Source organism: Chrysemys picta, chromosome 1 (assembly GCF_011386835.1).
Source record: "Chrysemys picta bellii isolate R12L10 chromosome 1, ASM1138683v2, whole genome shotgun sequence".
Taxonomy (NCBI): domain Eukaryota; kingdom Metazoa; phylum Chordata; order Testudines; family Emydidae; genus Chrysemys; species Chrysemys picta.
This window is the reverse complement of record NC_088791.1, coordinates 79,540,129-79,566,960: the sequence shown is the minus strand read 5'-3', so window position 1 is coordinate 79,566,960 and position 26,832 is coordinate 79,540,129. Positions and strand designations below refer to the sequence as shown.

General features: G+C 43.7%; 1 protein-coding gene across 7 annotated transcripts in view; it reads left to right on the top strand.

Moving 5' to 3' along the window:
* Nucleotides 1-16,907, top strand: part of KITLG (KIT ligand) — an 89,746-nt gene extending 72,839 nt beyond the window's left edge. For 4 of the 7 annotated variants that reach the window (XM_005279125.5, XM_065560393.1, XM_065560375.1 and 1 more), the window contains 5 exons: nt 40-123; nt 5,545-5,654; nt 8,992-9,068; nt 11,085-11,164; nt 12,391-16,907. In XM_005279125.5, coding sequence (XP_005279182.2) covers nt 40-123; nt 5,545-5,654; nt 8,992-9,068; nt 11,085-11,124 — 311 coding nt within the window. In that variant the 3' untranslated portion in view covers nt 11,125-11,164; nt 12,391-16,907. Of the gene's footprint in view, nt 1-39; nt 124-5,544; nt 5,655-8,045; nt 8,350-8,991; nt 9,069-11,084; nt 11,165-12,390 lie in introns of those variants that run through there. The other 3 variants (XM_065560398.1, XM_024106953.3, XM_042859840.2) reach the window with 2 other exon arrangements.
* Nucleotides 16,908-26,832: the final 9,925 nt, after the last annotated feature.

Here is a 26,832-nt window from a genome sequence, read left to right as displayed (position 1 = left end):
TTTTAAGTTGCATAATACTGATACTCATTTTCTATTTAGATCCAAGAGTCAGTGTAACAAATCCATTGTTGTTACCTCCTGTTGCTGCCAGTTCCCTTAAGAATGACAGCAGTGACAGTAACAGTAAGTACAAATGATATGTATATGAACTGATATGTATATTTCCATTTAACATTGGTTTTAATGAGCACTTAGGGGAAAATAGTCTTAATTGTGCAGAGCAATTGGATCATTCTAATGTTTGATGGTACATCGTATTTTCCGTAATTACATCAAAATGAAATGACCTGATTCAGTCAGACTGCAGGGATGCCGTACAATTACAACTATGTGGTGACTTTCAAAAATGACAGAATGCAAATCTCTGTATGCTGATTTTCTAGTGTCTTTAGGACTCACGAATCATATGACCTCAACCACCATGCCTGCCCCACCATTTAATTCTAATGGACAGAAAATGAAACTGTTCCAAACTACTACTGAAGTTTTCCTGAATTGGCATCATGATACTAACTCTGTTGCCTTACACTGTCAATTTTGATAATCCTGAACTAGTGATTATTTGGATACAGCACATTCTAATAGGCCATGTTCAGATGGACTCATTTTCCTCTCTTCTCAATCTTTGTACAACTCCCAGGTTAATGGGTACATTTTTAAGGATGAAGTTACACATATTAAACTACAGAACATCTACTTTTAAACTTAGTTAAAATTGCTGCAGCCTTAGAGGGTGGTTCTTAGTTTTTACAGTAACTTAAACAAAATAAATTTTAGACCTAGTAAACCCTGAGCTTAGGGGATTAACATAAAACCAACAAACTCTTAGTATGTTATTTAAATCAAGTGTTTGATTTTCCCACCTCTGGAGAGTGAGGGGTCTGTCAGAGCCTGATGGAGACCGAGGTGTTGCTCTAATATTTGTGGCAGAAGTTAGAGCAGTACCTGCGTGAACACCCAGAGCCCTGATTTCAGTGTCCTGCCTATAGGAGAGAAAGATGTTTCCCATCTCCTGCCCTAATAAATTATCTGTGAAAGGCATTGGGAACATCACTGAATCTGCCAGCTGCTGCGTTGGAATGGAAGGAGAAGTCATCAGGTATTTGCAGGAACTGCAGTGAGACTGAAAATGGGGAAAAGAGTTTACACTGGGGCACAAAAGTAACTCTCCATTAGTAACTTCTGGCTTGATTCCAGGAACAACTACTTTTCTTGCCAGCATCCCAGGTTGTAACAGTATTTCCCCAGCTCCTTTTTTGCATCAACAACCGTGCCATGCTGTAGGTCTCTTTCCATACACATCCCATGTATCTGGGGTGACTATGTGGTATGGTGGGGAAGCTGGTGGGATGAATGGTGCTGCTCCTGCTGAGGAAGGCACAGGGAGAGAGAAGCCTGTAGCAGCCTGCCTTGCTGATGAGCAAGAAAGCAACTCTTGGCCATGAGACAGGAGAAGTTACTAAGAGAAAGGCACTTCCCCCACTCCCTACAGGCCCTTAGGCAAACTGACTCTTGGCTGCCTACATTTCTGCTCCCTGCTTGGCTTGTGGCTCTGCACACCAGCCCCCAGTTTCCAGAAGATTCTCACCCTCACCCACCATTGCCACTTTCAGATATTAGGCCCTCCCTGCCCTATTGCTGTCTCTTTCAGAGGTGTGGTTCGGGGAGATCTAGGGTATGTCTGCACTTCAAGCTAGGGGTGTAATTCCCAGCTCGAGGAGACATATCTGCACTAGTTCTCATTGAGCTAATGGACTAAAAATTGAAGTGTAGCTGCTGCAGCGCAAGTGATGGAAGGAACTCACTGCCCTGAGTACAGTTCCATCACAGACACTAGGCACACAATCGGATGGCTAGCCCCTCCTGCCACTCATGTCTACGCTCTATTTTTAGCCGCTAGTGAAATCTTTGCTAGCACAGATATGCATGTCTCCTTAACCTGGCTCCCAAACCCCTAGCTCCCAACTGTAGACCGACCCCATTGTGTAGAGCCTTCATTCTCTAGATCTGCAGTTAAGTAGGAGATTGGGACAATCCTACCCCTGATTTCCAGCGGCCAGCCCACCTCTCTTTGGAAGAGAGGAATGTCTCCAGGACAGGAGGTTAGCCCAAAGCCAATCAGCTGGCACATGGGTAGGGCTAGAGAGACCACACACATAGTTGAGGCCTAAACAGCTACAGTTTTTTTGCTGCAGCTGCTGGGGGGGGAGTAGGCCCAAATGCATCCTGTATCTAGGGTTATGGGGTCGGCCCAGAAGCAGGCCAGGGGCATAGCTGGAGGAGCAGCCTGCACCCAAAACAGGAGCCTGGACCAGCACAGTGACCATGGGATGGATGCCAGGCAATGCAGCCAAGATCAGGACTCCTCACACCATACCCAAGTACCAGTGATTAGTGCAAGGGGCAGAAAATAGACTATTTGTGACAGACTCTGGAGTTGGAGGTAGTTTGGACTCAGATTAAATCTATCTGCTTTAGTACTGTTTTCAAACCAGCATCTCCAAACCCAAGTTTCAAACAGGAAATGAAGATCAAGGGTAGAAAGAAATGTAAAATAGGCATTTAGCTATCCATCTGACATACCATTTTTTGCCCACAGGTTAAAATTGAGAATCATTTTGTGGGCATAATCACGTATTTAGATTCATGAATGATATTACTTAAGCCTTTCAATATTTGGGCCCAGAAAACTGGACTAGAAACACTAAAGACAGGGAGAAAAGCAGATCATTAAGCATTCCCACGCAGGGCTGGCTCCAGGCACCAGCCCAGCAAACAGGTGCTTGGGGCAGCTAAGGGGAAGGGGCGGCACGTCGGGCTGTTTGGTGGTGGGTCCCTCTCAGAGGGAAGCACCTGCCACCGAATTCCCGCCGAAGAAGAAAGCGGCACGGTGGAGCTGCCACCAGAGTGCCGCCGATCTCAATTGCGGCTTTTTATTTTTTTTCTGCCGCTTGGGGTGGCACAAACCCTGGAGCCAGTCCTGTTCCCACACCACAAAATATCTAAAGACTGTTGGAGTCTGAGCCTGTTAGGAATTTTTAAAGGGCGGGTTGCCTAAAACCTGCTGAAACTCAAGTGTTGTCTTGGTGACTTTAACCATATTTTGGGTTTGAAATTTCTATTGTAAGGAAGTAAAATGAGGCAGAACATTTTTTCAAAGTGAAGTTAGACAAGATTCACTATGATGTCAATTCCCCTCTCTCATTCTGTGCTGCCCTCTTCTCCCACTGTGAGCTTTGTCAGCTTCTCACATAAATGCCTCTGCTTTCCTTGATGGCATCCCCTATCAATTGAACGCTCTTCCTGAGTACATCTGTAAGGCTACTAACTTCTTTGGCATAGATTCCCTCTTAAAGACCTATCTGTGCTGTGATTCCAACAGAAAACTGACCCACTGACAAGCTTGAGAAGTCTTATTGGAACAGTGTAAATATAATCTATTTAGAATATAAACATCTGACTTGCATCTGAAGAAGTGAGGTTCTTACCCACGAAAGCTTATGCTCCCAGTACTTCTGTTAGTCTCAAAGGTGCCACAGGACCCTCTGTTGCTTTTTACATCTGAACATAATTGCATATATTGTACCAATTCCCCATATCTTCTCTCCAGGAAGGGCAGGAATCATGTAGTAGGATTTTGTGTTTTGTTTTTGGAAGTACCTACCCCTCTGCAGACATTACCAGAAATAAATAGGACATGATAAAACCTGCCATGACTAGATTCAGTTTCTCCAAGTCTCTCAAATCCACCACCACCTATAAACTCAAAATTATCTTAAACAAATTTACAAAAGTTACAATTTTTCATGACCTGACATGTATTTAGAAGACTGTGTCCCATATGCCCTGGCTCCCAAGGTACAAACCTAACTGAGTATTCCTTTCAAGTTTGTGTAAATGCTAAATGAAGGCGGCCTCAGCATTCAGTTTTGCCTTATCAGAAATGAGACTTTCCAATCAGTAGTGTCTACTTTTCAATCAAGCTAGTTTATGGTCCAAAAACTTGTTGAAATATGTACATTAACACATGTGAAAATGTAGCAATTAACTAGGTATCCTTGTATCTAGCTGAATACTTTGAATAACTTTTGCTAAAAGTGTTTTATGTAAAAGTCTACACACTTGCCATTGCACGCTGAGATTGGCATTGTAGAGTAGGGGGAGAATTTGTGGTAGGTTATATATGATACCTTAGGTAACATGTTATCAAATAACTTTTCTGCTCTCTGAGATCTGCAACAACATACATACCTTCCTTTATTATTATTATTATTTTTTCCTGGAGTATACAGAGTAAGGTTTTTAAAATGGGAACACCCATAGCTTTGGGTAGTTTATGTTGTACAACTGGAGTATGTATAACCATAAAGTGTCCAAGAAGGAGATATGGCTAACGAACAAAATAAGGATTTCTTTACCCGGGCAGAAGCAATTCTTCATTCTTCCTGAGTAAAATTCTAAAAATAAGATCTGTGTGTATTCAGCGTGTATTCAGCAATATGAATTATTTTCATGTTTATTCAAGAGGTCTAGTTCTGGTTCCAAAACCCCTTGGGTCTAGTCCTAGATATGGGGTTAAGTTATTGGTTGAGGCATGGCCCTAAATCTCTGAAATGCACATCAGCAAACCCCTCCCAAATCCAGATTCTTACATTAACTCTGTGAATTGTGGGAGGGCTTGATAAAAGAGTGCATAGGGAGAAGAGACTTACTGGAAGACTTAAGCTAGCAGAAACTGCAAGTGCTATGGAGGGAAAACAGCCAGTGACAGCAGATTAACCAGTTGGTTCTGTGTTCAGTGTTCCCCTCTATTCCACTATGTCTAGCTGTCTTTCTTTCTCCATACAATATCTGCTCTTTCTGTAATGTAATAATCCGGTATCAGTTCTGCTTGACTAAAATTACCCTTTAGTGTTTACACACCTGCAGGATTCTAGTAGAGTTCAGACTTGATCAGAATCATGATTAAACACAGGTCCTATATTTTATAAACTGCATATTATAGTTATCTAACCACAGCATTTCTTTTCCAATACTCAACGTAAGGTTTTCATGTACCCTGATAATGCACCATTTGAGCTGCAGCTCCTGATACTAAGTAAAAGGCAAAAGATTGTCCTGTAGCTCAATTTGCAGTTTAGAAGGTGGAACCCTAGGCTACTCCCACAGGACTTTTCATATCCTGCCTTAACTAATTAACCAACGGTCCAAATTCTGGCCTCCACCTACACATAACTCCTGCTGAGATCAGTGGAAATTGCTTATGTGCATGAAGGATAGGACTTGTGCAATAGCAACAAAAAAATTCCTGTAAGCTTTTGGCATGAATATCACCGCCAGCAAAAAACACAAACAACCCCCTTCCCGCCCCCCCTCAAAAAAAAAACCCACTTTGAAGGTATATCTCGCAGTATTTATCTCAGTTACCTGGGATGCTGAGAGCTGTCATATTATGTGCATAAATTAGCTATTGTTAACAATGGTACCCTGAAAATAATTTTTTTCCAGAAAATCTGTCATCACTAACCATGCTTTTAATTACAGAAGAAGCACTCGACTTCATTAGCAGCCCCAGCCTGAAAGTGATAAGCATAGCACTGCCGTCATTGTTTTCTCTTCTTATTGGCTTTACTTTGGGAGCCATCTGCTGGAAGGTGAGAAATATCAAACTTACCTGGTTAGGCAGAGACCAGTTACATTTTATCCCTAAGCAAACAAGTATCTTGATTTTAAAAAATAGAGGCATATAATTTGAACCTCATTGAATTATGTAACTCTCAAATGTATATAATCAGTGAATCTGTTTTTAATTCCTAATTCACTCCTGCCCTTTCTCCCAAATTAAAAAAAAAAAAAAAAATAACTCTAGGCCTGAAATGTAGGAACTAGAAATCCCACAACTTCCCAGTTCTCCCAATTTAGGTCTTGATGCGGCAGTGCTTTTCCACTTATTGAGGCCTTGTCTGCACTAGAAAGGATTTACTCTTCTTCAACGCTTAGCTGAATAATCAGCAATAGCAATTGTTAGCCCTTTTTGGTCGGTTCCTGTGCGGCTGCAAGGGCTTCATGGCCCAAGAGTCCAACATCGGAACAGACTTGATGAACCCATGTAATGGGGGGCTGCCTCTGGGCCGTCTCCACCCCTCATTGGTGGAATTTTATCCCGGATGTTACAAGCCACTCTGAGAACAGCGTTCGTTGGAACATCTTATGGCATTCTTGAGATATGTCTGAAAAGCATAAGAGTCTGTGAACAATGGTTCCAGTAGTCTGTAGACCACAGCAACCAAAAATATCTGCATTACAAATGAAGTCATTCCACTTTATGCCCAATATACAACATTGGCATTTTGTGTGGAAAGCCTCCAGCTTTGTCCAGTCTGAGTAGCATACTGTCCATGTTTCGCAGCCGTACAACAGTACGGAGGGGATACAGCTTGAATAGATCCTGAATTTGGTGGTCATGCTGAGATGATCTTGATTCCATATTTGTAGTAAACGACCCATGGCAGGCACTGCAATACCAATCTAATGGAGAACCTCTGTGTGAGAGTTGGAGGAATTGGTGAGTATAGAACCCAAATAGCAGAAGCTGGAGATTGCTTCAACAGTTTCATTATTCAAAGAGATTGGAGTCACAGGTGGAGCTGATCCTAGATTTTGCAGCTTTGTCTTTGACCATGAAACATGGAGGCCAACCTTAGCTAACTCTTCTCCATTTGCTGGAGTACCTCGCGAAACCTGTTGGGGCTCTGTCCTAGATGAACAACGTTATCAGCATAGTCAAGGTCTGAGAGCGAGAGATCACCAAGCTTATTGCCTACTGACCTGACTGAATGTTGCATTATAAAATCCATTGCCTGACCCAAAAAAAAAAAAAAAAGTGCAGGGGTCAAGACGCAGCCCTGTCTGACACCAGATGTACATGGACAGTGGTTCCATTATGCAGCTGTCTAATCAAGTCCAGCAGAGTGGTAGGAACATGTATGCCCTGTAAGGCCTTCCATAGTGTGACTTGGTCAGCTGAATCAAACGCAGCCTTAAGATTAATATGCGCAGTGTGTGGGGGCTTCTTGAACTCATGGTGTAGCTCCGACAACAAGCAAAGGGCCAAAATAGTGTCTAATGTGGACCTGTTCCTTGTAAAGCCTGACTGTTGGGGGCAATGCTTCTGCTGTAGCAGGGGCTCCAAATGCACCAGCAGAACATGTGCAAACATCTTCCTTGGCATGGACAACAAGGTGATCAGTCTGTAGCTCTTACATTCACTCTGCAGTCCCTTGCCCTTACAAAAGGGAGATCACAATACCATCCTTCCAGGCAGTTGGCAAGGTTCCACTTCTCCACACCAGACATAGTTCTGATTGATTGCCGTTGAACACGAGTAATTTTACCAGGTGTCCTATATTCAGTATAGGGCAATACGGTCATCCTACTTATAGCCAATCGTTGGCTCAGCAAATGGGTGGAGTATGGAGGTGAGCAGAGAGCAACCTCAATGTCATCTGGAAGGTCGGCTAAAGAAGAGAATCTATTGCTGACGTTGCTACAAAACCTGTTGGCTAAACTGGCTCGCGGAGAAGTGCGTCGATGTCAAATTTCTTCATCATCGCAGAGGGCTTACCTGCTCGTCGGAGCGTCAATGCAATGCGGGCAACCACTAGGTAGTGGTCTGTGTTCAGGGCATATTCCGCGCTACAATATACTCTACAGGAGGTGAAGAGACACCTGTCACATGTGGGATGATGTGGTCCAACTACTTCTGAGAGATGCCATAGTGAGAGATCCATGACATCTGGTATATGCACCATCACTTGAACCATGACCCAAGAATGGAAAGGTTCTAAGAGGCACAGAATGTGAGCAAGTGGCAAGAGTTATCATTGGTTGTACCTGAACTATAATGACCAATGACCCATTCAAGCCCAATTCGCAGGGAGCCAATAATTGCATTTAGGTTTCCCAGGATCATGAGATTATTATGTGGAGAGACGGTGTGTACTAGAGATTCCAACTGATCGTAGAAATGATCTTTGAATCAACAGATTCCTCTGTCGGTGCACAGACTACTATGACAGCGAGGTGACCATGCCGATGTTTAAGATGTACAATAAGTAATCGAGATGACCTGATGCAACTCTTCACAGGTGTTGTCAACATTCCAGATTGCAATTTTGATGGATTAGTGGAGATCCCTGCTACAATTGAATACACTATCACAGTGTACTGCAGACATGCCTGCCGACATCAGAGGATGCATGTCCCCTGGGGGGCTTTGGCACGAGCCCGTCATATTTGCACCAAAGGAGGACGACACCAGCAAGGCATCTACAGCTGAAAGTAGAGCAGGTGCTATAACTGGTGCCAGGTTATTCAAGTTGGTCAAAAAGCTATACCAGCAAACCCTCCTAGCAGAGGCACAAAATGATTTTACCAGTATAGATTATAAACAGTTACCAAATGATGTAAAGTTTCCTGGCAAAAATGTTCTTTTGTCAGCATCACTGTGTCAACACTGGGGATTTTTGCCAACATAGCTACATCAGTTAGGGGGTGATTTTTATCACATTCCTAATGACATAGCTGTCCCAGCAAAACATTTAACAATAGATCAGACTTAAGCTTCTATGGGTTCCAATCCTGCACAGCTTTAGAGGAGTAATCTTGCTCACACAAGCAGTCCCAGTTGTTTTTTTAGGACAGGTTCTCACACTCTAACAATTAGGAGATATTAACCTGGTATTGTGCTTGGTTAAAAACATAACACTTCATTGCATATAAAATACATTGTTAAATTCTGCTATCACACTTGCATGCATAACTCTGCTTGACTTCAGTGGGATGCATGTGTGCATCTGAAAGCGGGATTTGGTTTATCTTGTACAAGAACATATTGATACTGAAAATAGAAAGGGACACAAATGAATAATCATCATTTGTTTTTTAAAGTGTCACTATACAGTAATTATATCTGATGCACTTTCCTCTTAGAAAACACATCGCACACCCAGACCAGAAAGTGATGAAACAACACAGTGTAATAACTGTCAAGAGGATAATGAGATAAGGTATTTTGCTTCACTGAAGTCTTTACATACATCTCATCTTCGAAAAATCAAGTATCATTTTTCCATTTCTTAATGCTTTCTCTTGCTGTCTGAAAGATGCACTTGGAAACATCTTGTCATAAAAATGTATTGGATAGAATTTGTGCCCAGAGTATGTTCCTTAAAGTGTGCTCCTACGCTAAATGTAATTATTATTTTTTCTGTATACAAAAAAAACTCCATTAGGAGAACATTATTGTTGCAAAGTTAATCACTCAGAAGCCAGAGAGAAGTTCCATACTTGTAACGTCAAGGGAGGAAGTTCAGCTACAGAACTCTCAAATGGCAAAATCTGCTTCCTGTGGCAGCAACTTCCCTTCAAAGGAGATCTTTTGCAGAGTAAAATGGATTTAATATTCCTTCTGCATCAGATTAAAAATGAAAGCCTTGTAGGCTGAAGGGATACCACCTGGGATCACATCCCTTCATCATATATGATTATCCTTCATCTTCACCTCTAGTTTTCAGTACCGAGACAGAAAAGGCTCATCTCTTCAGACTAACTTCCCCTTCTTCCATCAGTAATTTTCCCTCTGTGTAATAGAAGTTGGTTGTCTGCATGTCAGCTTTCCCTGTGGAGGAGAGATGCCACTGTCAGTCTTCCCCTATCCTTTGTTACAGTAGGAGGCCCTGGTGCACTCCTCACAACTTCCTGCCCTCCTGCTGCTGGAGTGAAGGAGCCAGATGTTCCAGTGTTTCCTAGTATGGGGAAAGGGAAGGCAGATTGTGGTGGCCTCTCTTCCCCTGGGGAATTTTGGTAGCAGCAACAGCTGTAAGGGGAGGTTGGTAGATACCAGCAGGTGATTTTATTTCTTCCTTCTGTGCTTACTCCACAAGGGAGGTGGAATTTGCTAATGAGGGGGGAAATGATCAGACCTACAAGGTAAAACAGTGCTGAAAGATTGCCATATAGGAAGGGGAGCAGCCGGGTGGTATCAAGCCAATCCCAAAATGTGATTGGATCTATGTGGGGACCAGCAATTGGAAACAGATTTTGCCATTCACTGTGCTGTGAAGCACTGGATTAATATTGCAAAAATTCACATGAACCAACTTCAAATGTAATATTAATGTGCAGGGCCGGCGCTTCCACTAGGCGACCCTAGGAGGTTGCCTAGGGTGGCAGGATTTGGGGGGGCGGCATTTTGCCACCCTCGGCAGAAATTCAACAGCGGGGGGGGTCCTTCCGCTCTGGGTCTTCAGTGGTGGGTCCTTCACTCGCTCCGGGACCCGCCGCCGAAGTGCCCCGAAGACGTGGAGCGGAAGGACCCCCGCTGCTGAATGCTCAGAGGAGGAGCGCTGCTGCCTAGGGCGGCAAAAACCCTGGCACCACTCCTGTTCATGTGAATATTCAGGTAGGTGTGTTCATCTTGAAATCTTTTCCCTCTTCTCACTGATTAGACAAAAAAAATTTTTAAAAAGGAAGAAACAATTCCACATGACTTTGGGTTCACAAACTGTGATTGGTCACCTTAGGCTGAAATTTTCAGAGTACTCAAACAAATTCATAAACATCAGCCTATTCCTGGAAGACTAGTTGACATATTAAGGCTTACATTAATATAGATATCATTCGCTACAAATAACTCATCCCACTTTAATACCGTGACTAATAAAGCTGTCCCCTTGACACCACAGGTAGAATGAAACCTTGGCTCAAGGAGAAAAAAAAAAAAAAAAAAGACAGTTCAATGCAAGACGACCTCTAAGAAATTAAAATTGATTATTTTCCCCATCAAGTCTTTTTAAACATGTACAATATTTTCTCCTACCACCCATCACAAGAAAGTTTTGAGCGTCTACTGTGATTAAGCAGTAATTATTAGTTTATTACAGATGTTTATTACAATGCTCAAACACTTTGACCGCAAACATTGCGGTGACGCTTGTTAATGTATTTATTTTAATTAGCAAATGCGGCCACCATTCCCTGGAAATTTTAGCACAATGGAACTAAATTTATTTTATGTCTTCCAGTATGTTGCAGCAAAAAGAAAAAGAGCTCTTACAAGTGTAGCTGTTGCTTTTTTCCAACACTGTTACTGTTTCATGTACTGGTAAGTCCTTAAACAGTATGACAGATTCCTACCAAACTTCATAACTTTTGTCAGCTGTAATTTACGGTGTCTATTCTGTGAAGCCACATCTAGAGCTAACTTTGTATTAGTCAGCTTAGCCTACTTGTAAGACCGTTTTATTGCACATATAATTATCCTGTGTTCTGAACGTAGTCATTTGTCTTGCAGCCAGACCTCTCAATATCACAGTGGGAGACAAAGATCCCAAAATGAGGGACAGCTCTAGGGTGACCAGATGTCCCGATGTTATAAGGACAGTCCCAATATTTGGGACTTTATCTTATACAGGCACCTATTACCCCCCACCCCCTGTCCCAATTTTTCACACTTGCTGTCTGGTCACTCTAGACAAGTCTTGCTTCCTCCTTTGGTGTGACAGCCAATTGAAGAGTCAGATGCCCTTCATTGAGAATTCCCAACTCCCACTGCCCAAGGCCCTCTTCAGCTGCAGTGCTTATCATGAAGAGACAGGCTGCCTCAGAATACTTTATAATATAAAGATATCCTGAATGCAAGAGGTGAATGGGGGAGATAACAAAGTATGGAAAACAAAGTATACTGATGTGATTCCAGATATGAAACTCTATACTGCTATGCTATTGGACTGTTCTGCATCATTGTCAAACTCTATATTTATCCGGGACCTTCATTCATGATGCATTAGTATCATATTGGTATTAACTTGGCCACCTAGTTGTGTGGGAGAAAAAAAGCACATAGATTTTATTTTCAAACAAAAGAAAATGCCAAAATATTTTGCTTTGACTACATGCTTTTCATAACCAATGAATTTACTCTAGTAGACCAGCTCGCTTTTCTGGGTATCATCTTAACTTTGTTGTCGTTTTAAAAACTCTTTTGTTAAGGCTTCTCTGTACTGCAATTGTTCAACAATCCTGCAAATACACACATGAGCAGTCCCATTAAATTCAACAGGAGTACTCGTGTGTGTGTGTGCAGGAACAGAGTCTAAATGTATTCTGTGCCCAGGATTGGGAAGCTAGAGGAATTGTACGTGAAACTGCAATTGGGCCCCTTTAAAAATATGTTTGGCAATGTGCTTTGGGATGAAAGAATGTACATGCAAGTTATTTATTTCATTAGTTATTTCTATAAAGAAAGTATTATTTCTCTGCTAGGCTTCTGCTACTGAGTAATGAGTGTGAGAAACCAGCAAAAATACAATTTCCTTTTTTTCCCCGCAGGCAGCCAACAGTTCCATGTTTGCTTCATAAATGAAGCAACTTTAAGCATATTCATATTCCTTCTGGAGTGACAGACTGAGTCTGCATTGATTGCTCCCCAGGATCCATACTGATTCAAAGAGATGAGAACGAAGGGTGTGTTTGTTACTGTGAAACCAGCACTGAATTGAACAGCATCAAGAAGAGCGTGCTCTGAGCAGAACTGTATTTTATTCGAATACCTACCTTGTGTGGAATGGGGAGTCATTTAACTGTACAGTCCTTACAGCTGATTCTGGCAAAGGAAGTACGTGGCCTGAACAAAAAAAAAATCTTTCAAATGCCTCCAGAAACATGTAATCTTTGAAAGTCATAAGGAAGTTTGTATTCTTAATTTACATCCTGTGTCCTCTTGCTTACCCTGATGCCTACAAATGGAGTTCTCTGAATTAAAAAAAAAAATGCAGAAATGGATACAGAAACATACTCTACAGTATTGTTGTGTAAAACTTGCAAGACAGGTGGTGCACCGGACCAGTGTGCTAGCCTTTCACTTCTAAGGAACTGGTTTCATATCTAGCAAAGGTCATATGTAAAATGAAATGTGGTCTCTATCTTGTGCCAGGTGGATGTACGTCCACCTCAAAAATCCTCCACAGAACTTGGCTTGGCTGGTGGTCTCCATTTAGAAGAAGCAAAGAATGGATCAAAAAGAAGTAAAGCGGAAGTGACAGTAGCAGGATGGAGCTTTGACAGCATTAGGAGAAACTGTTGTATGTGTGAAGACTCCAATTAAAATCCCAGCCATAGAATGGGGAGGGAAAACAAAGTTTGAATTGCATTCAACATCTGGAATAACAGTACACTCATGAAACCTTTTCTAAATATTGATGATGCATGCCACTGATTCCTTAGCTTATATAAGATGTAGGAAATGTGGAAGATACTGAGAATGAATTTATTAATTACTGCTGACATACAGTAAAAGCTATTTGCATTGTGTTTTAAATGACTAATACGGTTTTATTTTTTAATCCGGCATCCTCCTCTTTTTTTTTTTTTAAGATGAATTCTAGTCAAGGTATGAAAGCTTTATTTCCAGTTGTCCTCAGTGTCTACTGCTATTATTAAATACATGAACTACAGAAACAAGACTGATAATAAATTAAGACTTTGTCAGACATGCATTTTTAAGGAGGCACTAAAAATACTATGCTGAAACTTGCAACGTGCGTTTTATGCATCCCATTTGTACAGTCTCTTTCCAGAAAATGGATACTACTTATTTATCTATTTTAATGTTGTCTGCTGCAGAAAGAAGGAATGTCTCACCCCAAATGACAAACTGCCTAACAGCTGACCATTAACCCAGTAACAGTTAATTAAAATATGTCTAAAATATTTTGTTTTAATGACTTCATAAAGCTGACTATTTTAGAGATACTTTTAGAAGAACTGTCATGGATGCTTTAGTTATTTCCTTAATCTGCTATGAACTATATGTCAAAGGAATTTACTATACATAGGGTCAGTTAATTAGTAAGACATCTGAGTGCCACAATGTACAAAAAGTATTATGATCAATGATGGAGATTAGATATGTATAGACAATTTGGGTGGAAACTTGGCAAGTCAATGGCAAACTCCTATTGATTTCAATGGGGTCAAAATTTGCCCTGTAGGGTCTAGTTTTCAATGTTCTAGCAGTGATGCTCAGCTGGTATAAACTGTCATAGCTCCATTAAAGTCAATGGAGCTATGATAATCTACACTAATTGAGGATCTGTCCCTACAGCAGGTCAAGAGGCTTTTGTGTAAGTCAGAATTGGACCCTAATGTCTTGACTTTCATAAGGTGCTGGAGCACCCACCACTTCAATTGAAATAAATGGGAGAAGCTCAGCACCTCTAAAAATCAGACCCTTAGCAACTTTTAGCACTACAGAAAACCAAGCAGTAGAATTCTCTATCTATAGCAGCTCCGTCTGACACAATAATGTATGTGTCTGTATTTCTTACACTAGTGTTTCAAGCCTACTTTAAAAGTTCCACTTTTAGAATCTCAGCATGACCTAATGTTTGTTTGCGAACTTGCACCTAGAGCCCTGCAGTGGGACTAGGATCCTGCTGCCATAATAGTGGGAGTGGGTAAAATGTACTTTGTTGCTGGCAGGATTGGATGGGCAAAAAAAAAAAAAAAAGGACTGGTAATTTGCGGGAAAACACTAAATCTCTCATCAGTTTGTCATAAATAGAATTTCAGCAATGTAAAGCAAGTTTCTTTTTATTTTAAATAAAGGTTTTAATGCTTAAATTTAAATAAGGGATAGAAAGATTTGAGGTCTATTATAACAGGAGTTAAAAGTATTTTTACATGGTTTAAGCAAGATTTGTTTATTCTTTTAGTGGTAAAAATTTTATCTGACGTGTGTGTGTTAAGACTGTTTTTTTGTTTTTGTTTTTAATAGGATGGGGGGGGAATCTCTCTCTCTCTCACGCAGGATTTGCAGAATCTAAGGTTTTTGCAGGTGAGAGTGGGTATTGCAGAAGCAGGATTAAAAAAAAATAACCCCATGCAGGGCTCTACTTGCACCTTACTGGTTGTGTTGAGATTGCTTGAATATATGTTCTGACAAAGAGGAAATGTGCCCATAATAAATGGCAACAACTATCACTGAACACTTGGCAAAAATGTTAGACAAAAAACATTTCCCATTTGCTGCAAGCTACAGTATATTCTCAAGAAAAATGAATGCATTTGGAATTTTTAGCCGTTTTCTTAGATTCTGTAATTGAACAAAACCCGATATTATTAAACTACCTTAATTGTTTATAAAGGTGCTATTTTGCCAAACTGAATATTTGAGAAAATTAACAGTAATAAAACACTAAGCATTTGCAGTAATTAATCTTGATGTGTCTCAAATTAGGCTTTCATGTTCAAATTACGGGGTTGTTGTTTTTTTGTTTGTTTAGTGCATATTTTACCCTTGATAACAATGAATAATGCATTTATAAATTGATATAAAATTTGCCCCCAAATGCAATGCTACTAAACAGTAACAATCTCAAAGCGTAGGGGTTTATAACAATGCCACAGACATTCATCTTTGAACAAGTTAAATTTAAGGCTGAATGACATTCATCTATCTCACTGAAACAACTCCCATGTACAATCCTCTGACAACACAAAATTTACACAATCATAATTGTTCTCATTTGGAATGTAAATAATGTCCATTAGCACAAAGTGTGTGAGCTGGATAATCCATTTGACGGCTTATGGCTTTTCCTTCATTTTTATCCGACTTAACAGGTTTAAACTGAGTATTTGGGCCTTCTTACAGGAGTGTCACAAACATGAATATATTTAAATATTTCTAAATATGGTAGATTGTTTGGCATTTGGAAATCTAATAAGATATATGTAAATTTTTATAAAGGGCCTGATTCTTCTACCTGTTGTGTAGAATTTACTCCATGCATAGTGTCTGCCAATTTACAAAAAGCAGTTGATATCACGGGGGAGTAAGTTACTACTCAATGGGAGTAATGGTGGCAGAATGAAGCCCTTAATTACTTTTTCCTATCTTGTAAGTAGTTGTGCATTCCCGAATACAAATCAATTTTCAAATCCTTCATTTTTGGGAAGGATCAGACCATGCATTGTTGTGGTTAGAAAAAATGAGTGTCCATTTGTTAAAATGGAGTGTTTTGTTATATTAAGGTCAATCTAAATTGTTCTCAGATCTCAGTGGATTTTGTAAGGAAGAAACATTTGGAAGTTTCCTTGGGAGTAGCTGAACTTTGCATGCTATTAATAGCAGCTTTGTGAGAATAAAAAGCAGCTAATGGTATACTGCAAAATTCAATGTGCTCTTTTAGAAGTGTGTTTTACTTGAATAAACTAATGGTACTTATTTAGTCATGAAGTCATCTTATAAGAATGCTTTTAAAAACCAATGTGCTGTATCATGGGGCATGTATAAAATCTTAAACTTGCACATTTTCTCGACTCTGATCTTCACAAGCTGTGTATTTTCTGTTGCTATCCCTTTGTAATATGGTGAAACTGCTCAGCACACACAATACAACCGTTTATTGAAAAGTTAACAGTATACTACTATAGCTGTTTTTAATGAGATTTGCATTTAAGAATTATCCAAAAATTTTCTCCAGATAGAAGTTGATTCAACTATGTATTAAAAATAAATGTACAGTAAGAGTGGCATGTTGCTATTATATTAGCAAATGGAAGGGATGTGGAGATTTCAGACACTTTAGAGACAAAGGCACAAACATTGGTGGTTGCATCATGTGAGAGAGTTTGTAAATTTTGATGTAAATGACAAAAACTTGTATAGTTACATTCTGACTGAAAGGTTAAGCAACAAAGTTTATAAAATGTGATGTGTATGTATATATATGTCCTCTTAAAAATAGATATAGGCCCTGATCCTTTTTTATACTGGTTTGAAAATGGAATTACATTATATACATATACTTTATTGTTCTAAATAAAGATTTTATGCACTGCCATGATATGAGTACATTGTCTTGACTCAGTCATGTTCATGATCTGTCATAAATCTCTGCATATTCTTAAATGGATTTAATGGTATTCCAGACCCTTTTGCATGGAGACTCTATAAAGTTATGTGCAGATGTTTCAGAAATAAAGTTCTATGAAGTCTTAAGATGTGTTATACCCATGATCAAGCTTCTAGTGCCAACACACATTTTTATTTGTGATTCAGGACACTACACCCAAACCTCAAACTTAAATTAAAAATTAGTATAGCTCCTTAGCTACATAGCATGTCTACATAGCAATTAAACACCTGCAGCTGGCCTGCGTCAGTTGACTCAGGCTTATGGGTTTTAGCTGTGGGCTGTAAAATTGCAGTGTAAACATTCAGGCTCAGGCTGGAGCCTGGACTCTGGGGTCCTCCCTGGGTCTCAGAGCTTGGGCTCCCTCTTCAGCCTGAACATCTACACCACAATTTTACAGCCCAAGCCCTGTGAGCATCAGTCAGCTGACCCAGGACAGCTATGGGTGTTCAACTGCTGTGTAGACATGACCAAAGGAGGACAAATACAAATCTCAGACACTTAAGATAACCTTCCTAGTCCCATATAGATATTAATCATTTGGGTCAAATGCTGGTACTTTGGTTTCAATTGCCATGAAAAAAAATTGTGAACGCAACCTATTTTATAATGTCTATTTTTGGAAAGAGGTAATTTATAGTCAGGCCTGAAATGTTCTATACAGTTGGGAGAATCCCTTACTTGCTTTATTTTGTACTTTATTTTACATAAATTTAGGTCTCCAAAAAGATGCAAGTCATATTATAGTCAAAGATGAATAAGAAAATAATTGTTTCTTTCCTCAGAGGAAGGATTTCTCCCCAAAGTCGAAGGCAACTGAGTTTCCCTCGCCTATAGCTAGCAGAAAAGTAACACTCAGCACTATAACAATATGAATTGCATTACAGCAATGTAGTTTAACAGGTTAAGGCTACACTTATTTACACCAGCTGAGAGTGTGACCCACTGGCTCCAAGATCATTTTAGCTTGTGTTAGCACATAATTGTTTTCTGCAGGAACTACTTTCTGCAAAAATATAAAGTAAGTTCCTGAATTATAACAATTGACAATTTTTATTTTTAATGAAGATGGGTTGGTTCAGGATTTCACATTTTACTGTAGCTTAAAGTTCCAGCTTCTTACCCCTTTCCTGTAACTATTGGTGGTAGAAATTCTTCCAAAGTTCAAAACTATTCTAAAAGAGCTGAAGTTTCCCCATTAACTGCACTGGTCATGTGCTAACACAATCAAAAGTTTAGATTGTAAAATGTATAAAAGAAATTCACATGCGCTGCTGAATCCCAGAGGTATGGAGAGTAAGGACCACCACCAAACTCCCAAAAAAGTTATTTCAACAATACAGGAGCATTTCCCATAAGCAATTACTGCTTGCCTGATTTATGGCCTTTTCTGCATAATCCCATGACAAGCAAGCAGGAATTAAAAATACAGATATGATTTTTCTCCAGGCTTGGGCCTCTAGCCAAATACAGGCCAATTACTTTCTTTTTTTGTCACAGTGTGACTGTTTTCTTGAGCTCATGGAATAATATTCCACTGAGATCACAAAAGCTTCTTTGTTTATTTGTTACATATTGTGCTTTTCAGAATAGTAAAATCTACCGAATTAAAGGTTACCTGTAGCTTTGATCAATTTAACTATTACAAGCAACAAAATGTCATGTTACAAATTTCTCCTAGTCATCACTTATATGGAGACTGATGATTATTAGCATTGGCTGTTTAACCTGTCATGTCCCTGAAGTTAAATATTTTAGACCACCCTTCTGGTAGACAATGCTGTCAGCATTAATAAAACAGGTAACAACCTTCACCTTTGTAGACAACAAAGCCAATTAACAGCCTCAACTAAGGCAGAGAGGAAGTGTCTAAACGCTTGAATGACTCTCTGAGAACAATACAGCAAATTTTCTTGGGCAATTGCCCCTTTGCCAAAGTTTGGATGAAAAGCATCCCAGTGAAGTAGTTAAATTGCTCTGTAGCACCTGGATATAGATTACTACTTGTTTCGTACAGTTACACAATTTTGGGGCACTGCAAAACTTGCAAATGTTTTCTAGATTTATTTATAATGCTGTACCTTACGTATCAGACAAGTGATTGATCAACTTCACTCCAGTACAGCCTGTGGTTATTTAATTCTATATGTAGCTGCTTGGGGGGAAATATTTATTAATACACTCATCAACCTAGCAGAGAAAGGTATAACACAATCCAATGGCTAGAAGTTGAAGCTAGACATTCAGAGTGAAAATAAGGTGTACATTTTTTAACAGTGAGAATGATTAACCATTGGAACAATTAAGCATAGCATAAGTTTGAAATACAAACAGTATAGAGCCAATATTAATAATTTCAACTACAGAAACGATACACATGTACAGATAGCATAATCATAACCCGGAAACCATAACCTTGTCTTAGACACCTTATTTGACTCCCTTTATACAAGATTTAGTGCCACTAAAGGACCTTGGTTGCAACAATGATCTATATGTCAACATTACACCCCCAACGCAAAATTGATGCAGGAAGGGATGACACAAACATCACTGTCTGCATCCCAAGAGCTCCACATCCTTGGTTCTGTCTTACTATAGCTAGTATGGGGTTAGAAGCCATACTAGTGTATAACAAAAATAGTTTATCAAAATCACCTTCAACAACATGATTGAATCTCTTTACAAACTCAAGGTAAAACTTGGTTAGAACAATAGTGGATTGGATCTGCTCTTGCAGCATGGTTCCTGTATGTCTTGTGTGAGTTTGCCAAACGCTAAAGAACATAGCCACTTTATCCATACAAGCGCTGGCAAATGTTAACATTAACAATTAACATCAAGAGAAATGTAGATATTAATGTTGTCCATAATACAGGAATTTTGGCATTTAGCCATGAAAGCAATATGGTTGCTGAGGAAAAGCCTCAGTTTCCCTTTTTATACAGCACATTAGGTCTGGAGCATCTTTTCCCCTGTGAAAAGTTCCAATACAGTTAACAGGCATTAACTGAGAAACATCAGTATAACAAGGCCTTTTAATATAAAGTATGTTTTTATGCATTACTCTTAACATGTTCAATGGATTTTCCAAAATCTTAGGCACATTGTACATTTTTACAATTATTACTATTCTTGGTAATAGCAACACATTAGTTACAAAAATTCCCATTAGCAATAACAACATTCATTGAAGTGTCCATTTACAATCATGTGTGTCATGCCATACCTTTGGCTCAATGCCATTGGAGTTTGGGCATTTTAGGGTTAACCTGTGGCTTCCCTTTGCAAAAGTAAGTTCTCTCTTTCCTCCTTGTCCTGAAGGATCAAACCCTGATTTCTCTTGCTTAAGAGAATTCACTGGCTGATTGGGTGTGCTCTCCCTGCTAACAGCTATTAGCAAAAAGCAACAGAGGGTCCTGTGGAACCTTTAAGACTAACAGAAGTATTGGAGCATAAGCTTTCGTGGGTGAATGCCCACTTCATCAGACGCAAGACTATTAGCAAGTCTTTCTTCTCCCTGCCAGCCAGGTGATTTGCAGCGAGAGACAGGAGCCAGTTCAGTTTTTAGATCTTTAACTGCTACCAATTCCAAGGCTGGACTCTGTCTTAAAGAGATACCATCCATTTTCACTAACAAGCTAGACTTAAAGTTCTGTTGTCCTTCCCTTAACAACCTCTGCTTCCAAATGGAATCAGATGTTAAATTCACTGTGAGACTACAAGTCATATTCAAAGTGTCTAGAGATGAGAGTATACCTGCCATCCCCTGCATTCCCAAGAGATTAACTACACAGCTGTTCTGCTCTGCAAACTCAGCTACCCAGGCCTCCCTCTTAACCTGAGACAGACTGTTCACTTACAGAATCAGCATGGAGACATTCCTCTCTCAACAACTTTGTCTCCCCAACAAGCTGGCCAAACACAGCCACTTGGGGTTACAAGATTGTTCGACTTTCTTAACAGCTTTCACTCCATCTGAGACCTTCTCAAAGCTATCCACACTGGATCTTTCAAAAGGAAAGTCAGTGGATCCATTCACAACAGAAAATTTCTGGCTGTTAGGAACTGAAACTTCCTTGATTAAATTATTTCCACACCCTTCAGCTATAGTAAACTGCTTGCACGGATTACCTGAGGATTCCTTTCTCTAGGGCAGGGGGCAGCAACCTTTCAGAAGTGGTGTGCCGAGTCTTCATTTATTCACTTTAATTTAAGGTTTCGCGTGCCAGTAATACATTTTAACATTTTTTAGAAGATCTCTCTCTAGAAGTTTATATATTATATAACTAAACTACTGTCGTATGTAAAGTAAACAAGGTTTTCAAAATGTTTAAGAAGCTTCATTTAAAATTAAATTAAAATGCTGATCTTACGCTGCCGGCCTGCTCAGCCCACAGCCGACCTGGGGTTCCGTTCTCCTAGGCCGGCAGCGGGCTGAGTGAGGCCTGCGGCTGGGACCCCGGCTGGCAAGGGGCCAGCAGCCAGAACCCCAGACCGGCAGTGGTCTGAGTGGCTGAGCCCACTGCCGCTCAGCCCGCTGCAGGTCTGGGGTTACGTCTGCCAGCTCCTGCCAGCCAGGATCCCGGCTACCAGCCCCACTCAGCCTGCTGCCAGTCTGCGGTCCGGCCCTGCCCACATAGAGTGGGTACCTACCTTCTCCCTGTTTTTAGCCCATTCTCTTCCTCTCTCTTCGCACTGAGCTGAGGGTGGGAGTGCACTGAGCACAGGCTGCGGGTGAAGGAGCAGGCTAGGGGTTGGGGTGTAGGGTCTGGCCAGGAGCTAGAATGAGGGAGGGGGCTCAGGGTTGGGGCAGGAGATTTGGGTGTGGAGCGCTTACCTGGGCAGCTCCCATTTGGTGTGAGGGGTGTAGGAGCTTCCGTTCTTCTTCGAGTGATTGTTCACGTCCATTACACGTTAGGTGTGCGCACACCGCGTGCACGGACGTCGGAAACTTTTTCCCTTAGCGGCTCCCGTCGGGTCGGCAGGGCCCCCCCTCCCGCCAGAGCGGCGCCCCGCTCTAGGGTATATATATCCCTGCAGACCCGACCCCTTCAGTTCCTTCTTACCGTCCGTGGCGGCGTTGGAACAACTCTGTCTCTCGTCTGAGAGTGTCCCTTAGCATAGTCATTAGTGTTATCTGCAACAGTTATCAGTTCTTTAGTTGTTAGTGTTAAGCTTAGTAGTTAACAGTTCTTTAGGAAGTACTTGAAGTTCTTGTTGTGGGTGTTTGGTCAACCCCGGCACCGGCCCTGGGCAGCGGAGCATGCCGCACACCCAAGGCTTCAAGGCTTGTGCCACGTGCCGTAAGCCTATGTCATTGAGCGACCCCCACGACTCATGTCTCCGCTGCCTGGGGGAAACTCACCAGAAAGAGCGCTGCAAGATCTGTAAGGCCTTTAAGCCCAGAACTAAGAAAGAAAGACTTTCGCCTCAAGCAGCTGCTCATGGAGACGGCGTTACAGCCCTCCACTTTGACGGCACCGTCTGCCTCAGTGCGGAGCGCCCCGGCATCGGTTCGGGAACTGGCGCCGGCGGGTCACCCGAAGCCCATGGCACTGACCCAACGGGGGCATTTACGGCACCGGTCGTCTTCGCCAGCAAAATCGAAGGGCCAACCCAAGGCCTAAGGACGCTCCCCGCATAAGAGGGCAGTGCCAGCGAAGACCTCGAGTGCGCCTAAGGCCGTTACGGCCCCGGCACAGGCCCCGGCAGTGGCTCCGGCGCTGAAAGGCCCGTTGAGTCCCGGGATAGGCGCGTCGAGTGAGGAAGAAGGGCTGGAGGAGCTCTTGGAACAGCCCTCCACTCCGGACACATCTGAGGCAGCAAAAGACCTCATTGAATTGTCCATTGAGGGCCCTCCACAAACTAAGGACGCTCCGCCGAGACTGCCATCCAGAGGCAAGCCGGCGATGGTGTGCCCATCACGGTCGCCATTCCGGCACCGTTCACGGCACCGGTCCCGGTCGAGTTCCGCCTCGGTGGACTCCTGGTTGCCCTCCGCGCAGAAAGCGCCACAGCCGTTGGGCCTCAATAAGCGGTCGGCACCGACTCAGCAGCCATATTCAAGTCGGCACCGGGATGCGTCAGCTACACGTTCCCCGAGATCGACCACCCGAAGTCGTTCCCAGTCCCGTGGTCACCGGTACCGATCCAGGTCCAGGTCAGCGAGACGCTACTCCAGGTCCTGGTCGCGGAGACACTACTCCCCAAACCCGGACCGGCACCATTCCACGGCACCGCCGTGGCCTTCAAGATCACCGTCCGTGGTGTCGGAGACTGACTCGGGCCGGTACGGTGGGTATGCCCATAGGACACAGGCCAGTAGAGACTACGAAGCCTCTGGTCATCCCCAATGGGGCCAGCCAGGCCAATGGCCATTCTGGACACCCTGGGCCTACCACCAGCAAGGCCCCCCATCTAGAGCCTCGAGATCTGGGCCATCAGGGTACCGATCCTGCTCTCCATGGTGCCACCCGCCCTCTCACAAGGAGGCAACAATCTCTAGACCGCAGGAGCAGGAAGGAGTGGACTCGGCACCGAGCACGGTACCATCCCAGTCCCACGCCATGGGACAGGCCCCAGAGGAACAACCAGTCGATGACGGGTTGCAGGAAGGCGAGGATGGGCAAAAGGCCCCAACCTCTTCTTCCTCGCCGGACGAGGCAGTGGTGGGCACGACAGTGTCTGGCCCTCCCCCGATTGAACATTGGGCGCACCAGGACCTGCTCTGCCGGGTAGCCCTCAATCTGGGCTTGCAAGCAGAGGAGTCTGTAGAGTAGGAGGACCCCATGGTCGACATCCTGAGCCCGGAGGGCCCCTCCAGAGTCGCTCTCCCGATTATATGGACAGTCCAGTCTAACTATAAGACAGTATGGCAAACGCCGGCCTCCAGTGCACCAACTGCAAGAGGCATGGAGAGAAAATACTTCGCCCCATCTAGAGGGTTCGACTTCCTCTTTTTGCACCCGTCTCCTTGTTCGCTGGTAGTCTCTGCGGTCAACGAACGAGAGCGTCATGGCCAGCAAGCCCCTGTGCCCAAAGGCAAGGAGGCGAAATGCTTGGACTTATTCGGGAGGAGGTCTACTCGTCTGGGGGCCTCCAGCTGAGGATCGCTAATCAGCAGGCGATTCTAACTAAATAGACACAACTTTAATTCTTGGGCATCAGTCTCCAAGTTCAAAGAATCACTACCTCCGGACGCACATCCAGAGTTCACGGCCCTAGTGGACGAGGGGATGGCAGTGGCCAAAACTTCGTTGCAGGCCTCCCTCAACTCAGCTGACGCAGCGGCTAGGACAATCGCGTCAGGGGTAGTGATGAGGCGCTCGGCATGGTTACAGGCTTCAGGCCTTCCGCCAGAGGTGCAGACCACCCTGCAGGACCTTCCATTTGAAGGGTCAGGCTTGTTTTCAGACCAAACGGATGCCAGGCTACATAGCCTCAAGGACTCGCGAGCGACCCTAAAGTCATTAGGAATGCATACCCCGGTGACACAGCGCAAGCCCTTTAAGCCTCAACCACCACAGAGGCAGTACCACCCTCACCCTCGGCACGAACCGTACCGCCGTCGTGGCAGGGATAACAGGCGAAGACGTAACAATACGCCTAACCAAGGCCAAGGTCATGGCCAGGGCAAGCCGCAGCCAGGGAATAAACCAGGCTTTTGAAGTTGCGCTTGAGGACAGCGTACCACATCCCATTCCAGATCCACCTCTAGGTTTCAAGGACTGCCTGTCCCATTTCTACCATGCATGGTCACGCATAACATCGGACCGCTGGTCTCCCAGAGTCGCAGTTCTTGGCAATTCAAGGAGCCGTAAGCTCCGTCCAGAAATTTCCCACAACGACGGCAAGGTGCTGCATGCAGCTCCTGGGACACATAGCAGCCTGCACACACGTAGTCAGACATGCCCGCCTAAGGCTCAGACCTTTGCAGTTGTGGTTTGCCCAAACGTACCGCCCCAACAGAGACCCCTCGGATCTGGTGGTGACGATCCCGGCTCGGGTGTTGAGCTCCCTCCGCTGGTGGCTCGATCAACAGCAGGTTTGCGAGGGGATCCCCTTCGCTGCCCCACAACCCACTCTGACGTTAGTAACAGATGCATCGGGCCTGGGTTGGGGGGCGCACCTGGGGGAACTGCGGACCCAAGGGTTGTGGTCCAGGGAAGACAGGTTGCTTCACATCAATCTGAAGGAGCTGTCAGACCTTCCACGCCACCATAGAAGGTCACAGCATGGCAGTTCTGACGGACAACACTACCGCCATGTTCTATATAAACAAGCAGGACGGTTCCCGGTCCTCTCTCCTCTGTCACGAGGCACTCCATCTATGGGACTTCTGTATAGCCCATGCGGTCCATCTTATCGCAACGTATCTCCCAGGGATCCAAAACAGGTTAGCGGACCGCCTCAGCTGATCATACCACATGCACGAATGGGCTTTGAGGCAGGACGTCCTGCATTCAATCTTCCGGAGGTGGGGTTTTCCCCGGGTGGATCTTTTCGCTACCAAGGACAACAGGCAATGCCCTCAGTTTTGCTCTTTCCAGAACCTCAGCCCGGGATCGTTGGCAGATGCCTTCGCGATTCCGTGGGGAGGGAGCCTGAGGTATGCCTTCCCTCCATTCCCGCTCATCCACAAGGTCCTCCTCAAGACCTGCAGGGACAAGGCGACAATCATCCTCATCGCCCCGGCGTGGCCACGACAGCATTGGTTCACGACCCTGCTGGAATTGTCCATAGCCGACCCGATTACCCTCCCCCTCCATCGCGACCTAGTCACACAGGACAGGGGTCGCCTGCTCCACCCGAACCTATCGTCGCTACATCTCACGGCGTGGTATCTCTCTGGCTGAACGATGCGGAACACAGTGCTCTCACCAGGTACAGCAAATTCTCCTTGGTAGTAGGAAGCCCTCCACAAGAGCGACCTACCTGGCCAAATGGAAGAGGTTCTCCCACTGGTGCGAGCCTCAGCACATACAGCCTCTGCAGGCCTCAGTTCCATTGATCCTGAACTACTTACTGCACCTCAAGCATCAGGGGCTCGCCCTCGCCTCGATTAAAGTGCATTTGGCTGCCATATCGGCGTTCCATCCGGGGGAGTTGGGAGTGTCAGTGTTCTCCAACCCCACAGTAGCCCGATTCCTCAAGGGGCTGGAGAGGGTGTTTCCCTACTCGCGCCCACCAGTCCCTGCGTGGAGTCTGAACCTAGTCCTGACTAAGCTCATGGGGCCTCCCTTTGAACCCCTAGCCGCTTGTTCCCTCATGCACCTCTCGTGGAAGGTGGCGTTTCTCGTGGCCATCACATCGGCCAGGAGGGTATCGGAATTGAGGGCCCTCACTTCAGATCCCCCTTATACAGTTTTCCATAAGGATAAGGTGCAACTGAGGCCACACCCCAAATTCCTTCCAAAAGTGGTCTCGCAGTTTCACATGGGACAGGACATTTTTCTACCGGTCTTCTTCCCTAAGCCCCATGTGGACCCTAGCCACCGCAGCCTGCATACCCTCGATGTTCGGAGGGCATTGGCGTTTTATCTGGAGCGGACCAGGTCGTTCCGCAGAACACTTCAGCTGTTTATTGCCATTGAGGAACGTATGAGAGGCCTGCCTATCTTGACACAACGCTTGTCAGCATGGATTGTGCATTGTATACGCACGTGTTATGAGCTTGCCAACGTACCGGCCCCAGAGATCCGGGCTCACTCGACTAGGGCCCAAGCGTCCTCGGCGGCCTTCTTGGCGCAGGTTCCTATCCAGGAAATCTGTAAAGCGGCCACCTGGTCGTCCGTGCATACATTCACAGCTCACTACGCGATCCACCATCAGGCCAGAGAGGACGCAGTGG